Genomic DNA, 19,496 nt, shown 5'->3' with positions numbered 1-19,496 from the left:
TATTTCTGCAAGCAGGAGCTTGTACAAATGGAATGGCCTTTTCATCCCTCAGTTTTATATGATACTTGAGGGGATCAACTTATGATGGACATTAGTGTCAAGGTGGAATGCCAACAGCCCCAACCTTTGTCACACCAATGCTGGGCCCAAGGGTCGATCTAATTGCTGCTCCCTATACATTGGAATGACCAAATGTATACACATTTAAACATCTTGATTCCAAACACGATACAGGAACCAAAGGTGTCTCTCATTTCATCCTGATTACTCTACTTAATTAGAAAATACAGGACCAACCAGGTCAGTATAGGAAGGCAATGGAATATAGGGTTAGGGTTAGGCAATACAAAATAGGTAATACAGGGCCAACCAGGTCAGTATAGGATAGCAATGGAATACATGCTAAGTGGTTCACACCAGAGTACTTTATTCCAATGGAGACATCCATACCACAATAGCAAATTTTATAGGTTCTTCAATGAGAAACAGCACCCATCACAGTTAAACTAAAATTGAAGAGAAGATATCACATGAAACAAAGACCTGGCTGAACAAGACACCAATAGAACTGCACTCAATCGCTTAATTATTTAACCTATCATACAAAATCCTACCTCCTCACTACTTTGGCAGTTGGCAGGCAAAATCAGCAACACATTTCTTGGTGGACCCTTTTACTTGCAGTTCCAACACGATGGATGAATATTGTTCATGTTGCCTCCCACTTGCAGAGACATCATTGTTGACTCGCCTTTCATACAACACCTGCTTCCTCGTTAGTGATGACAGACAGAATTAGCCTAAACTCATGCAGCTCCAACATGACGGGTCAGTTTCATCGTTCATTGCCAAGAACAAGCTCCCATATAGGGGTAACTAGACTTTTATAATGTAATCACTCTACTCTGGACACTTAGCTCAAGACCACATACAAGATAAATTACAAGCTTTGAAGTGGTATCTTAAAATATCCGAGCCATTGCATTGAGGGACATCATGTTTATTTTTACCACTCAGACAGGATGATATAACAGTATAGAACGTTTGTCCTGGATTAAGTAAATCAGCTCACTGAATTTGACATGCATTTTGATGTTGGAGCAGTTGCTACAAGCATATGCCTTTCACTGGAACTGTTCTTGAACTGATATTATCCATGCCATGGAATGGATATTGGAGTCCATTCTCCAGTTTTTACCTCTGAGATCTTTTGTACCAAAGGCCTCAACTTGATATGGTGGGACCTATAGTCATGGTGCAACAAGTCACCTTTCCAGGTTATTCAACAGGTATACTAGATGTGGCTTCATGACTTCCGCTGGATTTGTGGGAGGGAACATTTTCCCTCTTAGGAAGCCACTCACTGACAGATGGAGTCTTCTGCAGTGGTGTTATCTAGAAGCTGTCTCACATACCTTAGGGGACTGGGGTAAAGGGATGTACATTCCTCCACCTCATACATATTCTCATAAGGTATTAAGATGGGATAATGTAGTCAAAGACATAACTAATAAAATATGTTTCTTTGCAAATACTTCCCCAATCATAATACACATAACCATCCCTGCATCCATGCAGTTACATCCATATAGAGAGCATGCCTTCCACTCCAGTATTAACTGATATATTCATGGGATTTGGAACCAATCCCAGTACCAAGGAGAGATCATTCTGCCTGTCATTTTGTTGGGCATATAACTTTTAGCACTTTTAGCTATATGTGTTATCTGGGAAGACTGGATATGTGAGGTAGTAGTAGTTCTCTTAAGGTATTATAATTGGGTAAGTAATTGCAAAGAAAGATTTTACTGTAAAAAAAATAATTTCTACAAATGACAGCAGGAATATACAGACATACTCATTTACAACCTATCTCCATCAAAGTAACGTTAACAATATACATTGAATTCCGTGGTTTCTTCAAATACATTACCTGATCATAATACCTTAGAACTACTACTCCCATATTTATCATATATATTGGGACACCATATTTGTTGAGACACCATAAATCAATTTTTAATGTAATTTTTTGTACACTATGTTATGGGACACATCATTTTTGTTTCTTTGTAGGTTGTGGGACATTTTTTAAAACATTCAAAAATTATATTTTGGAAAATGCACTTCAACCGAAATTACTTTTAACAAATATAAAACTGTGTACTTCAGATAAAACTCTTTAACCCAATGCAGCAGTATCTCATCAACCCAACCCTTCTCCTGCACACTTATGATCCATTCGTTTGGTGCATGATTGTTGTTTAAGCTCTCTCATGCTGTGAATAAGTATCATTGGAGGCAACATATCTCCTGAAGCAGAAACTGCAAGGACTAAGTAAGATTTGCTTTAAAATGTGCACCAGTCATGCTAATTCTCACACTTTTAACCCCCATCTTATCAACAGTCCATCCAAGAATCAAAGTACGCTCGAATTTCATCCATGTTAATGATCATATTGTCAGTGAAATCATCTTCTTCTCTTCTAGCCTGTCACTTTAAAAACTGTTCCATTGTTTCAATTTATTTTCTAAATTCTCTTGCATACTAGGAAAAAGAAACCAAAGTTAGCTTCCCTATGTTGGCCAACTATGTATATTTTAAATAAAATCAGCACACTTCAAAGAACCCAAAGTCAGCTTCCAACACTGGCTTGCTTTGTAATAAAATAACTTTTGTTTTATTATCCTTTTTTAAAAATCAGCTGAAAATTATCCAAAGTTGGCTTCTAAGGTTGGCTTGCTTTGTAATAAAAATAACCTTTGTCTTTGAGATCCTGAGGGTAATTTCAAACAATAAGCTTATTGCTCACTGCCAGTTGTGTTTATTCACCACCCAGGATTATATTTGCTTGGCATCTGTAGTCATAATTAAAATATATGGGCATTGATGTTTGTGGGTATATTTGTGTAACCCATGCTATTGAAAAGATTGTCATTTGCACTCAAGTGAATGAATATTCAAATAATGATTTTTATTTGTGAGATGCTGTCACATAGTTGGATATAATACAGTCTTGGTTATTTTGCACCTAACACTGTGTCATGCATGATTGACAGATGCCTTCAAGCAATCATTTGACTTTTTCCCTCTTGTTTGCAGTTTTGTTGGATCCAGTTTTAAGCTGGATAACATATTTAAACGTTTGAGTACAAACAAATATGATTTGGTTCTCTATGTTCACGTCAATGAACAATGTGTCATGTGTTGTGTGACATAAGTGATACACACTACATTATGGATGCCTAATAAACACTACATTATGGATGCCTAATAAACACTAAATTATGGTTGCCTAATAAACACTACATTATGGATGCCTACACTGCATACACAGAGTTAGTGGATATATTTTGTTCTTTAATGCTCGTGATGAAAAAAAGAGGAATAAATTATAATGATACAAGGTTAGTTTCTTTCATTTTATTATTGAATAACCATTTTGTTTATCTATTTTATTGCAAACATGCATTAGGGGGTGCAAATTCAACACAAATTTATTTTGTTTCATAAGTCTTGGGACATATAACCTAGGTGAAAAAAGTTTCACCATAATTTCTGGGACAGGAAAAAAATACTTTTTGTGTCCCAATATATATGGTACTTCACAAATTCAGCCCTCCCAGGTTTAAACATTTTAGTTAAAAAGCTAAATGTTATCTGCCTACCTAGGTGGCAGTTAGAGTGATGTCCCATTCACACATGATTGGTGCAAAATCCCATGAATACTTTTGTTACTAGTTTCATCCGCTGTGCCATGTAGCATACTCTCTACAGACAAAGATGCCTCACAATCCACATACAAGCATTTTGGAAGTTTTCTACCTCAAAGTAAGTTGGAGGAGTGTTCTTTTAATAGTATACACCATTTATAAATCTCTTCTTAAAAGTATACACCATTTATAAACCAACTATTCTTTTTTTTTTTTTTTTTTGGACAACAAAGTTTATGGCTTTTCAATGTCATCACTTTGGCATCCTCATGGGATTTTGTACCAATCCCTGTATCAAGTGGAGATCACTCTAACTGTCATCTGAGTGGGCAGATAACTTTTATCTTTTTGGCTAAAATGTTTTAGCCCAGGAGGTACTGATTTGCAAGGTAGTAGTAGTTATCCTAAGGTACATGTATTATGATTTAGGTAACATATTTTGCCACAAAAAAAATTGGTTTCTGGCAATTAATATTAATTATAATTTTCAGCTAATTCTTAAGAAAACTTTTAATAACAACAGTTCTATTTAAGAAACATTGAAGTATAGGAAACATTTATGTTTTTATGGACTATAAGTTTACAAGAAAGAGAGTATAAAAAAAACCCAGAAAAGCGAATGGTAGTAATTTAGTTATCTCATTCTAGGACTTTGAAAGCCACCATATTGTCACAAGGCATAATCCTGCAGTGGAAGAACTAGTAAGTCACCGAAAAATAAATTACTCTGTTTAGCCATTTATCTCATATGTAATTAATAATACCTGATAAATGCTACAAGGGTAAGTTTTAAAACTAATAAAAATGAAAAATTATTAATTGATCAACATATTTGTACATTACAGAATCTTGACTGTGACAGTCATTTCATGGGACTGCATGTGCTTCTCAATAGTCTTCTTGCATTTATAATCCCAAAATATTTTAATTTGAATTTTCCATTTCTTCCTAATGTATGTGAAAATAAATTTCAGTTGAAATATGACTGATTTACAGTATATGTACTGGGTACAACTCTTCTGATCTCAAATTCATCTGATTGTCAAAGTGTTTGCCTTTCCTAAACTTAGGATTAATCCAACAATCAATTAATACTCCAAATAGTAAATCTGCAAAGTAGTGCACCATTTACATGGTTTAATAATAACATTTATGGTTAGAAAAATAAACAATAATTTGTCACAAAATGTTAATGCCTTTTTGACACTTTTTATGACATTTAGCAACACAGACAGACATTTTCAATACTTTTTTCAAAAATATTTTAAGAGATGACCATTCTGTACTTTGAAGACAAATATGGATGCTAATATGAATACTAATATGACTACTAATATGAATAGTAATATGAATAGTAATATGAATACTAATATGACTACTAATATGAATAGTAATATGACTACTAATATGAATAGTAATATGAATACTAATATGAATAGTAATATGAATACTAATATTAATATGAATATGAATACTAATATGAATACAAATACGATAGGAATAGGAATACTAATATGAATACTAATGTGAATACTAATATGAATGCCGAATGGTCTAAAGTGCTCACCGTTACGGATCACTGCCATCTCACCTCTGTCTGTGTGGGTTCGAGTCCAAGGCTCAGCTAGTATAGGCACGTGGGAAAGCCTGCAAGTAGCTTCTCGTGGGTCGGTGGTTCTTCCCTGGGTTTTCCAGGGTTCTTCCTCCACCAGTTATACTGGCCACCATGTATAGCCTATCTTGTGCTGACAAATGGCGTCAAACCCTAGAACAACAACGACAACTAATATGAATACTAATATGAATAGTAATATGAATATTAATATGAATATGAATACTCATATGAATACAAATACAATAGGAATAGGAATACTAATATGAATATTAATGTGAATAATAATTTGAATACTAATATGAATATTAGTATGAATATGAATACTAATATGAATATTAGTATGAATATGAATACCAATATGAATATTAGTATGAATATGAATACTAATATGAATATTAGTATGAATATGAATACTAATATGAATATTAGTATGAATATGAATACTAATATGAAAACAAATATGAATACAAATATGAATATTAGTATGATTATGAATACTAATATGAATACAACTATGAATACTAATATGAATATGAATAACGTTATTCAAAATACTGAGTAATTCATAGCATTATCCATTGACATAAATGTAATTGGGACAATTTATTTTTGACACCTGAATATTTGATAGGTAAAAAAGTTGATCAAATTTATATGGGGAATAAAGTAATGTGCTACATGGACAACCTTTATTACTGGACAAACATACTATATACAAATCTGAAACTGTTGCAAAGAAGCCCAGTTTCAAGAATTTGTTCCCACTGATATTCTCTTACAGCTTGGAAGTTAACAAAACAAAAATTGATAAACCAGAAATGAAACAGTTCTTAAAGAAATTAAATATAGCATCAGCATTTTTAATGACTAGAAGAATGAATCAAAATTTTTAAAATGAAAAGTACCACATTTATTTTTTTATTTATTTGTATAGTATTCATGGAAGAAAACTAACTACAGCTGGGACTTTGGAGATGGCTCCCCACGTAAGACAATCCAGGGATTTCAAAATGCATCCAGAATGGTCCACATATATAAACAACCAGGGCAGTACAATGTAACAGTTACAGCTTCCAACAACAAAGGATCATCTAAGGCCACAATCAGTATACAAGTAGAGGGTAAGTACTGTGTAAAATTGACAGTCATCCTAAAACCCATTGTTTGCTGGACATACCTAGTAGATCAAAGGTTTTGCCAGGCACATGCTATGAGCAACCAGACATTAATCATAGCAGTTCTCAAATCTCATGATATCCACTGGTCCTTTGATTTGTTTACCCATTAAACTCCCAAGTAATTTAATGAAGTAAAATTCAGTAAGTCTAGTTTACAGATTATTTCATCAGACAGTTAATAGAGATGATGCCAACTAAGCTTATGTGGCTAGGTTTAATTTACAATTATTTTGTCGGCCAGTTGATAGAGGTGTCACTGATTAAGCTTGCATGGTCAGTATGTTTTCCCAAATGTTTAAACACTATGTAGTGACTAAACACCAGACAAAAGAGGTATTGGAGCTTATCTTGTTGACTTTTTAAGACCCCATTATGAAGTAGTTGCCCCTGAATCAGTTCAAATAGATGTTAGATGTGGTTTGTGTTGGCACATCATAATTTTAGAGAGCATAATATGCAAAACCTAGGCTCAGATCTGGTGAAAAATATACTTGCCACCTACAGGTTATGTTAGTTTTAAGCTTTTGCTGTGAACTGACGACCTCATTCACTTTGCCTCCCACTGGATTTTTGTGCTAATTATCATACCATCCATTGAGATTTTGTTATTTTGTTATGATGTTATAGTGTTTACTCTACAGGTGATATATATTATTGAATTTTGACCATAATTATGAGAATTTTTTCACATTGTGGACTTAGTTTCTTCATTTTCTGACTGCATGGTTGTACATGACTGCATTGTAACAGAATTTGTTGAAGTTGATGTTCAGGCACACTATTTTTTTTATCACCCTTCTGGCATTCATAACAGTTAACTATGGATTTCTTCTTCAGTTATCTTACCCAATCATAGTACCATAGGAGAACTACTATTACCTCACAAATCCAGCCCTCCCAGATTAAAAGTTGGAGGAGTTTCATCTTAAAAGGAATGTTTACTTCATCAATAAATTTACAAATTGTCTGTTCTTTGCTTTATCAGCAACAAAGTTTCTGACTTTTCAGTGTTATCACTTCAATCTTCACACACTTAGGCGCCCTTGGTACCTGTCTGGATCACAGTGGCATCCCTCACATTGCTAAGACTGTATTAATAAGTGCAGGTCTGGTGCATCATGTAGACAACTTGTTTAATATTGTTGTCTAATTTCTGCTACATCTGAATAAATACAGGTAAGTTTTTTATTTTGTCTTAGCGTCCACTTCATAGTTATATATATGACTCTTTACCGATTTTACCTGTATAGAGCATTGTTGGGCCTTTCCTGCAGGGAATATTGTCTCATGTTGGATATTTTAGTCTCCGCTTCATAAGTATCAGTAATGATGTTTCAGTGCCTTTCTTATATACAATTATGCTGCGGTTTCCAGGGGTCTTAGTATCACTTTCGGGGCCCTGAGTGGCCAAGTGGTCTAAAGCACTCTCCGTTATGGATCACTGCCATCTCACCTCTGTCTGCGCTGGTTTGAGTCTCAGATTCAGCCAGTGTGGGTATGTGAGAAAGCTTGCCAGTAGCTTCTCATGGGTTGGTGGTTCTTTCTGGGGTTTTCCTGGGTTCTTCCTCCACTATTAATACTGGCTGCCATCTATAGCCTATCGTGTGCTGAAAAATGGCGTTAAACCCCACAACAACAAAAGTATCACTTTCAGCTCTTCTTCTCCTTTATCAGAGTTCCTTCAGCTACAAACACGGCACTCTGCGCTTGGTTGTCAACCTAAACACATTCAGTCTCACACACCAAAGAGGACCAGAGAATGTCTCTCTGTGGTAATGTATCTCCCTCCACCTCTTACCTATTGTCCTAAGGTTTTATGACAGGGTAACATATTTGAAGAAGAAACCAGTTTTTTTTTGTTGTCCCATGTTTGTGCAACCCATATGTTCATCCATCTGGTATGGATTTTCTCCTCATCCTGGCACATCTTTCCCAACTCCAGGTGGTCTGAATCATTGTCCTCACACAATCCATTTCCAACACCAAATGGATCCAGGGAGTTTCTGCAACTGAGCAGAAAATGATATCCTTCTGAGTTGTCTCTATATTTGTCTCCCTTTACCGATGATGTTGTTATCTCCCTTCCATGCCACTCAAGTACTGGATTAGCATGGATCCATGGCACAACCAAGGCTAGCTCATGACAAGAATACCTCTTGAAAAGCCGCACCATAACCAGATGTGTGCAGATACAAGCATCTATGGTTGAGGAACCTGTCTGTTATGATTTCAACACTGTCATTGATCAGTGGAATCCAGAGGACACATGTCTCCACATCAGTCTCTTGGAGATGAAAGCTGTCATCAAAGCACTTCATTTTTGTAGTGAACATCTTCAGAACAAGATGTGCTCATCATGTTAGACAACTCTGCACTGGTAACATACCTCCTCAAACAGGGTGATACCAAATCACATCAACTCATCATTCTGGTCAGGGCATTGCACTGTTGATGCACACAATGCAACAACAACATCCAGATCAGACCTACTCCTGGCAGATGCATTGTTTGGATAATTCTCAGTCAAGGATGGAACAGATTCTCCATACTGAATGGTCCCTCCATCCATCAGTCTTTCATCAGATTTACCAGCTATGTGGGCATCCGATGGTTGATCTTTTCACAACCATGTGGAATCACAAACTGTCCACCTTCATCTCCCCATTTCCAAAAACTGAGGCTTAGTCCATCAATGCTTTTTCTCTCTGTTTTGAGGGTCTGTGACCTTTTGCCTACCCTCAATCCCAATGATTTTAGTTCCTAAGGTTATACAAAAATTGAGTGGCCAGAAGTTCACCACGATTCTGACTGCCCCTGTCCACTGGGACAAATCCTGGAGCTGTTTGGACCTGTCCAGGAAGATCACAGCCAGGCTGAATTTCTCAAAGAGCCCAGACCATATTGTTCTATCTTTGCCGTGACTGTCTTCTCCTTCATGATTAGTTCTTGTCCTGATTGCCTTGCAGCAGAGACAATTGATCACTTCAGTTGTGGAAAGAATTATATGAGCTAGAAAACCTTCCACTTTAAAGGTTTATGAATGGAAGTGTTGCCTTTTCAGGGACTATTAAGTCAATAACATCATCCCTTTGAGTGCCTCTTTCCCACAAGTAGCTAAATTTTTTCTTTGGCTTTTTGATGGCTTCAGTTACTAATAAGGGCACATTCCATCATCACGAGGACTTTGGTTATAACACAGGTCTCTGTTGTTCAGCTTAGATTTGCATAGGTCTTAATCACTCACTAAATGGATTCTGACTTGGCTGAATTCAAATAATTTCAGCCTTTAGCCAGCACCTCAGTGAAGTTCCTTTTTCACAAAACCGGTTTCCTGATTGTATTCACTTTGGCATGCAGAGTCAGTGAATTACATGCCCTTTGTAGACCCATCCTACCGTCAGTTTTGATCAGATGACTTGGCAATGCAGCCCAATTTCATTGCAAGGAATTGGTTGCTGTTGGTGGCCATTCAAAAAGTCATCATACAGCCTCTCTTCTGTATTGACACAATCCAAAAGGCTTTCAAGCAGGATCCATTTTGTCTGCTCAGAGTTTATCTGAAGCGGACTGAGCTCAGAAATGCCTCTTTCTCTCAGTTAAACTTTGGAAAGAGACATAAACCCTCAACCCCATTCATCATGGTTGAAGTAGGTCATATGCATGGCATGCTCTGATATATCACCAGAACAAAGTCGCCTCATGAAGATCTCGGCTTATGAGATAAAAGCAATCTCACGACTGTCATTTCTCTATCAAAAATATCACTGAGGACACAAACGCTGGTATGCACAGTCAACCTTCTGGAGTTTTATCTCCACAGTGACAAATGCTGGCTCTGGAAGACCCAGTCTCAGTCACACAACTGGTTACCATACCCAACTGAGACGGGCACAATACATGTATGGGCAGCTTTTTGCTGGATTCATTCAGAAATTGTATGTGGTAAGAAGATCTATTTTTTCATTCTCCCAGACTTAACCACTTCACCTCTGATCAGTTGTGATGCTTGGAAGTTAGGAGAGTGGTTGACATTTATATATATGGGGAATCCAATCATCTTCCCTCTTGATATGGGTAGGATGTTCAGCATACTGTCAGCTTGTAACCCATTCTCTTAAAATTAATGTGATCATGGAATATGTTCAAAGGACAATGCAAATTTTTCAGTGAATTGTGCATTTTCTAGATCCTAGAATACTTACTCAATTATATTACTTTAATACCCTCCCATCTTCCACGCGATGCGAACATCTCGTTACACGATGTTCTGCTTAGCTTAATATTAACACCACCATGTAATTATCAAGGGGAGGTAATAGTAAAGAGTTATTGCCATTTGTCTACATAATGTAAACAGAGAAGACAAATTTTTGTCTTTGGGAATGCTGGATTTGGGAGGTAGTAGGGTTTATATTTGTAATTTATTGTGATTAAGTAAGTATTCAAGGAAAAATGTAGTTTACTAAAGAATTTAATTTATTTTTTACAGGACAAAGTGAAAATTCAGAAGACACTTACAATATTGTGATTTAAATTCCAAGTAATTCTAAATATCAGACTTTAGATATAAGTAAATATGGTAATTTCTGCCTTAAAGATAAAACCAGAGGATAAGCCAGACTTTGATTTCAGGGAAGGTAATTATGAAGATCACATGAAATCTCTATCTGCTGTAAACACCTTAATAAAGATCTTACGTGTTGAAATATGATAAAATTTGTATTGATTTTCATCACAGATGTTATATCAGGGGTGCTGGTTGAGATTCCATGGGGAGCCCAGACAGGAAGAAAAACCTATTTCAATGTCACAGTATTAGGGGCAAACAATAAGACTTTTATCCATCCGGAACATGTGCATTATGCTTGGATTTTTGAAAACAAGGTATGACATGCTAAGCTTTCTTATCATGAAATATTTATACATCATCTTGAGGAGTCCTTTGCTAGATACTGCCTCATTCATTTGTCTGTTCCATTTATTTACCTGATGTAGACTTTTATATAGATATTAGTCCATAATATGTACAAGTCAAATTTTGTCCACATTTTAAGTGCTCACAGAGTCAGATTAGAACAGTATATCCTTAACTGACCTATTGACAATGCTTTGCCTACTGACAGTCATTTAAACTTTTTTAACAAAATTATGCAATCTCTGTATAGTATTCACTACTGTAAATCCAGAAACTGAATAGTATCATGGTCAGTTTAATAGCGCCATTATGAATAGTATCTTGGTCAGTTTAATAGCGCCATTATGAATAGTATCTTGGTCATTTTAACAGTACCATTATGAACTGTATCATGGTCATTTTAACAGTACCATTATGAATAGTATCTTGGTCAGTTTAATAGCGCCATTATGAATAGTATCTTGGTCATTTTAACAGTGCCATTATGAATTGTATCATGGTCATTTTAACAGTACCATTATTAATAGTATCATGGTCATTTTAGCAATGCCATTATGAATAGTATCATGGTCATTTTAACAGTGCCATTATGAATAGTATCATGGTCATTTTAACAGTACCATTATGAATAGTATCATGGTCATTTTAATGGTACCATTATGAATAGTATCATGATCATTTTAACAGTACCATTATAAATAGCATCATGGTCAGTTTAATAGTGCCATTATGAATAGTATCATGGTCATTTTAACAGTGCCATTATGAATAGTATCATGGTCATTTTAACAGTACCAATATAAATAGCATCATGGTCAGTTTAATAGTGCCATTATGAATAGTATCATGGTAATTTTAACAGTACCATTATGAATAGTATCTTGGTCAGTTTAACAGTGCCATTATGAATAGTATCATGGTCATTTTAACAATACCATTATGAATAGCATCATGGTCATTTTAACAGTGCCATCATGAATAGCATCATGGTCATTTTAACCATGCCATTATAACTTGTATCATGGTCATTTTAACAGTGCCATCATGAATAGCATCATGGTCATTTTAACAGTGCCATCATGAATAGTATCATGGTCATTTTAACCGTGCCATTATAACTTGTATCATGGTCATTTTAACAGTGCCATCATGAATAGCATCATGGTCATTTTAACAGTGGCATCATGAATATCATGGTCAGTTTAACAGTGCCATTATGAATTATATCATGGTCATTTTAAGAGTGCCATTATGAATAGCATCATGGTCAGTTTAACAGTCCATTATGAATAGTAACATGGTCATTTTGACAGTGCCATTTTGAATAGCATCATGGTCATTTTAACAGTGCCATTATGAAGAGTATCATGGTCATTTTAACAGTGCCATTATGAAGAGTATCATGGTCATTTTAACAGTGCCATTATGAAGAGTATCATGGTCATTTTAACAGTGCCATTATGAAGAGTATCATGGTCATTTTAACAGTGCCATTATGAATTGTATCATGGTCATTTTAACAGTGCCATTATGAAGAGTATCATGGTCATTTTAACAGTGCCATTATGAAGAGTATCATGGTCAATTTAACAGTGCCAGTATCTATAGTAGGGTTTCTGGTAACTGTTTAACAGTAACAGTAAAACAGCTGTTTTTCGTCCAAAATCAAAAAACAGTAAACAGCTGTTTTTTTTTCTAACTGTTTTACTGTTTCTAATGGAAATTTTTAAACAAAAATATACTACAGCTGAAGCTCCAACGTTCTGTGGTCATGGCCGGCTTCACCGTTGTGCCGGGCTTGGCCATTGGGTTGCTTGGCTTGCTAGTCATCGTGGTCTGCATTCTGCATGTGGAGTGCAGGACCTGTCATTGGCTTGGCGCATACTGCAGAATGCAGGTGTGCAGGTCTACTTTCGCAGGAAATCTAGCGTCTTGTCTATTTTGAAGTCAACGATGTAGAAGATGTTGTCAAACAGTTGTCAAATGATGCTGAAAGTGTGAACTTGTCTCTTCAAGATGAATTGAATTTGTTGCTTCAGAAAGATGGATCATCAATTGCAGTTGGAGGGCAAGACAGTTTCAAATGGCTCAAGTCTGAATTCACGCTCTTCAGGAACTCTGGCCAGCACACTGAAAATCTCCAGAAATTGTACAACGCAATTCTATCCACTAAACCAACATCAACGGACGTTGAAAGAGTTTTTTCGGTCTGTACGAATTTCTGTACAAAATTAAGATCGCGTCTCTCAGACAAGTCGCTTAATGCACTTGTATTCTTGAAATATTATTATAAGAAGTAAAAATGTATTGATTTAGAACTTATCATGAAAGATATATAATAAAACGGTGTTCATCACAAAAATAAGCTATTGACTGTAAAATTAGTGAAAATATGGAAAAAACAGTAAAAACAGCTGTTAACAGCTGTTTTTTGAAAATTGAAAACAGTAAACAGCTGTTTTTCAAAAATGACTGTTTTCAGAAACCCTAATCTATAGTATCATGGTCATTTTAACAGTGCCATTATGAAGAGTATCATGGTCATTTAAACAGTACCATTATGAAGAGTATCATGGGCATTTTAACAGTGCCATTATGAAGAGTATCATGGTCATTTTAACAGTACCATTATGAATTGTATCATGGTCATTTTAACAGCGCCATTATGAATTGTATCATGGTCATTTTAACAGTGCCATTATGAAGAGTATCATGGTCATTTTAACAGTGCCATTGTGAAGAGCATCATGGTCATTTTAACAGTGCCATTGTGAAGAGCATCATGGTCAATTTAACAGTGCCTTTATGAAAAGTATCATGGTCATTTTAACAGTCTGTGGCATGATGCCCCAGTGCTAGACATCACTATAAACTGTCACACTACAGATATCGTAGCAATACGACTGAAATTTTTTAAAGCTACATTAAATATCCAGATCTCACTCTCTGTCCCAAACAAACATGTTTGTTCACAAGGAGGTACTAATCCAAATAGAAACACTATTCACTCACATGATGTGCATTTCCTACTGGAAATATTTCATGACTTTAGTTGGGTTGTTTAGACCTAATCAGATTTTTACAAATAAAGTCCATGATATTTCTCAGCTGCAGAATGTTCAAAGGCATAGTGTCCTCGCTTTCTAGTTGCAGCAGTCCTTTCTGGAATGCAAAATGGCTTCAGAAACAGCATTTCATGTTTCCAGCGGGTCCTCTTCAACACTGTCAATACTAGATCCTACTTTCTGTTGATTGGGATTTAAATTTTCTCTTTTTGCACAGAGGAAGAACTGGACGATGTCAGCATCTGTCTTGCATTGAACAGTGGGGCAGTCCTCCTCAATTTTGATCAAGTGCTGAACATCGTCAAATGAGTTAAAATGCCCCTGTAGTACAGCTTTAGCCTCCTCAACATCACCCTCCATGAATCCCTTAAAATCACAATCCTATTAACAAAATAAGCTTTCCTTTTCCTGGACATCTCCATTGCAAGAGTAAATGTTTTAATTCACTCATAAATACTGAACTCACTTTTAAATCCGATTTAACTGGAAACACTTAATTGTTTGCATAGAGCCTATTTATACTGTTGTTGCATTATGCAAATGAACATTTAGCTCTTCTGGGCTGCACTGCAATAGAGTACAGAAAGCGGCTGCAAGTTCAACAGACATGCCGCTGCTAATCCTTTCTGTGATTTGTTTCTGTGTCAATAAACATTGGTAGACAATAAACTGGTCTTCAGTTTAATCAGTGATACAGCAATAAAGGCACTGAACTGCTTGGTGGCTTTAGTGCTAAGGCAAATTAAACAGTCAGATGTACTTCAGCTAAATACAATAGTTAATACAGACCAATGACAATTATGGCTTATTAGAAACATTGATAATTTCATGGGTGTTAAATAGCTTGTTAGGAATACAATATCTTACCTTTCCTGAATATAACAGTGGCTGATGAGAGATTAACCTTGACTGTAAAAACACATTCTGGTACTTTCCAAATCAAGTACAGTAGTTTTTTTATGTAAAAATCTCAGCTTATGTCGAAACAGTTTTTTTCTTTCTTTTTTTTTAATTAAATTTTATTTAATTTTGAATTTGAGGTCCATAGTGCTACTGCATTATAGCTTCCTTAAATATGTTAATTTGGCAATGATTTGTTGTTCATTGTCAAATCTCACGGTGCAGTCGGTGGCACAAACGGGGCATTGTTTTTGTTTTGCTTCATTTTTTCTGCTGGACTGGGTTTGGCTTTTTATTGACTATCTATGAAAGCCAATGTGGGCCAAGGTATGACTTTCATAGCTCTTTCTGGACTGGTTCTGTGGTTAAAGCATTTGAGAATTTTCAATAAATCCTATGATAATAGTGAAATAACCAAATTGGTTTTATTCAAATTGACCTTTAGCCTGTATGAAAAATTCATCAGTATTGCATAAAGATGAATAACTTGTGTATCAAATACAGACTTAGAGTCAGCAAATATATTTATTTATTGTGTGAATATAAGTAGGACAAAAATGTAAATTGTAAATAAAGTCCACAAAAAAATGTATGCTGTTTTTACTGAAGTTAAGTCCACCTTTTACTTTCATTTCAGGTCCTTGGTTTGATCCGGGCCCTCACCTGGCAGGACAAAATGTATGAAGTTTTCACTAAAGCAGGAGTCTATACTTTGACATTGGAGGTTTACAATTCTGTTAGCTCCATATTCTATACACAGCAAATACATGTATATGGTAAGTTTCTAATGCTAGGGCAGAATATTTCATTTTTCATCATATGGCCTGTTTGTAGCAGGAAGAGGAATCATCTTTCTTTCTATCCAGGAATTCATTTGTTTGCTTGTTATACTTCAGGTGACAAAAATATACTTTATATTACAGTATCTCTAAGTAATGTACATGTATATGAGTCCTTATAAATGCAAAATAAAAAAATGCAAGAAATTAATTTTTTCAGGACATGAAAAAACAGCTAAATTGGGAAAAATAATGAATATGTAAATAGGCAAAAGTAGGTTTGTGTCTTGCTAGAGCAGGCAAAGTGTGACAGTCCAGATGGAACCCAGATCAGTGGTGTGAGGAAACTCATTGTTGACCCTTTCTTTTAACACATACATACATATGCAGTGTTACACTGACAATTCCAAGAGCATGGGATTTTGTGTCCCTAGGTCCTCCAGGTTTGGGTGGGGAAACACAATTTCAAAGGGTACAAAAAAAATACTATACATTTTTTAGCATCACAAAAAGCAGAAAAAAATTGGCATGTCTTGATTTGAATTTATAGTTGCTAATAATCTGGTTAAAACATGCTCATGTTTTGAGGATTTATATGTAGAAGGTTGTATAATTATTGCAGGTACGGCACTATATGCACCATATATACATATGTGTCCACACTTTTAATGTGCACCTGATCTCCTTATGAAAACAGTGCTTTTTACAGCTACAACATGTTAAATGACCCATGTGTTTTGAAGTTCATCAATTTGTACACTGTCACATTTATGTCTACCAGAGTGAGAGCCTGTACAAAATGCAGCAGTTGACTACTCATGATTCAAACTATAGTTGCTTTTAAGCTGGTTGAGACAATGATATGTTCTGAAGATTTCCACACAGAAAAGTTCATAAGTACTGGAAGTGATACACATCTTTTACCTTGCCAATAATCACCCAAAAAATTGGAAAATTATTGGACTGGGAAAATTTATTTATTTGTCCTCAATAGGGAGAACCCATCTGATTCAGCTCACTGCTGCCATTTTGAAAGGGTGACACCATGGATAGAAAGGGTCTACACTAAGTTTGTTTATGACAGTGCAGATGACATCCCAATAAATTAGGATTATTATGATGAAACTAAGGCACTAGAATAATTGTCATGAAATTCAGGCAGTAGGTTATTTATTAAACTAAGGAAGTAGGATAATTATGAAATTAAGGCAAGTATAAATATTATGAGATTAAGGCAATATGATATTGATCATGAAATGAAGGCAAGTATAATATTTATCATGAAATGAAGGCAAGTAGGATACATATCATGAAATTAAGGCAGTGATATTCATCATGAAATTAAGGCAGTGATATTCATCATGAAATTAAGGCAGTGATATTCATCATGAAATTAAGGCAGTGATATTTATCTTGAAATTGAGGCAGTGATATTCATCATGAAATTAAGGCAGTGATATTCATTTTGAAATTAAGGCAGTGATATTCATCATGAAATTAAGGCAGTGATATTCATCATGAAATTAAGGCAGTGACATTCATTTTGAAATTAAGGCAGTGATATTCATCATGAAATTAAGGCAGTGATATTTATCATGAAATTAAGGCAGTGATATTCATCATGAAATTAAGGCAGTGACATTCATCATGAAATTAAGGCAGTGATATTCATCATGAAATTAAGGCAGTGACATTCATCATGAAATTAAGGCAGTGATATTCATGAAATTAAGGCAGTATGTTATTTATCATGAAATTAAGGCAGTATGTTATTTATCATGAAATTAAGGTAGTAGGTTAGTTTTCATGAAATTAAGGCACTAGGATAACATAGTTTTAACATCACATGTCAAGTGATCTACAATTGAGACTATACATTTTCATGAACCTGGACCCTGTGCAAATTATTTACCAATTTGCCAAAAAAACATTATTTTTTTATATACATTTAGCATATCACATGACTGGAATATGTTTATGAATAAGAATGTATTAAGGTTCAATTATAAAAATGGATCTTTGAAACATTTTCCATTAGAACTGATTCTTTGTTTCATTTGTATACAGATGACATTACAACTGTAAGATTGAATATTTCTCCTGAAATCAATTCCTACAACATCAGCAACCTACAAATACGGCAGGCAATGGTGGAGATCTTTAGTCAAAATGTGGCACAGGTAACGTTCTCATTATTGCTAGAGATAGTGCCTGAGTTATAGCTTTTGTTCTCTAATGGATAATGGTTATGATGATAATGATAATGGTGGTGGTGGTAGCGATGATATTGATAATGATGATGGTGCTGGTGGTAGCTGCATTGTAGGTGATGGTGACAGTAGCATCATTGATGATGATGGTGGTGATGGTGGTTGCAATCATGATGATCATAATGATAGTGGTGGTAGTGGTAATGATGATTCTAGCAAATACCAACACAAATATAAATGAATTTGTCACAACTTCACACTTGGATCCCACTGACTTTATTTTTGTTACAGAAGTTATCTCCAAAGATTTCATTTTAGGATTACAACTTGCAGCTGATCATTTCTATCACAGATCATTTCTATCATAGATCAAGAATTATCAGGATCAGTTTAATCCTTTTTGATAGAATTTAGCTGGATGATGTTCTTTTTTTAATAAGTGGCCGTGGGTCGCTGAATGGTTTAATTTAGTCAGATGATGTTCTTTTTCAATAAGGGACCCTGGATCGCTGAATGGTTGAATTTAGCCATGTGATGTTCTTTTTGAAAAAGGGGCCCTGGGTAGCTAAATAGTTGAATTTAGTCGGATGATGCTCTTTTTTAATAAGGGGCCTTGGGTGGCTGAATGGGTGAATTTAGCCTGATGTTTTTTTTAATAAGGGGTCCTGGGTGGCTGAATGGGTGAATTTAGCCTGATGTTTTTTTTTAATAAGGGGGCCCTGCGTGGCTGAATGGTTGAATTTAGCCAGACGATGTTCTTTTTAATAAGGGGCCCTAGGTGGCTGAATGGTTGAAGGTGTCATCTTTACAGATCACTCCCATGTCACCACTGTCCTTATGGGTTCTTGGCAACCAGTGTGGTATGTGAGAAAGCTTGTCAGCAGCTTCCTGGGGGTCAGTGGTTTTCTTGGGGTCTTTATCGACTCATCCTCCACCAAATATACCGACTGCTGCGTAAGGCCTATCATGTGCTAAAAATGGCATTAAACCACAGTGTCTCTTTTTCACACCTGATTCGTGTTTTTCAAATATGAGTGATACCAATTAGTTTTTGTTATACAATTATTCTTGTTGAGGCTGATTTGACAAGTTTATGGTGTCAGTCATACTCTCTCAGAAT

The 19,496-nt window shown here is 35.5% G+C and overlaps 1 protein-coding gene across 3 annotated transcripts in view; it reads left to right on the top strand.

The window, feature by feature from the left end:
- Positions 1-19,496, top strand: part of LOC149795655 (VPS10 domain-containing receptor SorCS1-like) — a 145,702-nt gene that overhangs the window by 100,988 nt on the left and 25,218 nt on the right. For 2 of the 3 annotated variants that reach the window (XM_089965497.1, XM_089965499.1), the window contains 5 exons: positions 4,363-4,416; positions 6,264-6,450; positions 11,246-11,391; positions 16,025-16,163; positions 18,234-18,346. In XM_089965497.1, coding sequence (XP_089821623.1) covers positions 4,363-4,416; positions 6,264-6,450; positions 11,246-11,391; positions 16,025-16,163; positions 18,234-18,346 — 639 coding nt within the window. The remainder of the gene's footprint in view (positions 1-4,362; positions 4,417-6,263; positions 6,451-11,245; positions 11,392-16,024; positions 16,164-18,233; positions 18,347-19,496) is intronic. The other variant, XM_089965498.1, reaches the window with a different exon arrangement.

Source organism: Sinohyriopsis cumingii, chromosome 7 (genome assembly GCF_028554795.1).
Source record: "Sinohyriopsis cumingii isolate HCF-2022 chromosome 7, ASM2855479v2, whole genome shotgun sequence".
Taxonomy (NCBI): Eukaryota; Metazoa; Mollusca; class Bivalvia; order Unionida; family Unionidae; genus Sinohyriopsis; species Sinohyriopsis cumingii.
The sequence above is the reverse complement of the archived record's forward strand: the minus strand, read 5'-3'. Positions and strand labels throughout refer to the sequence as shown.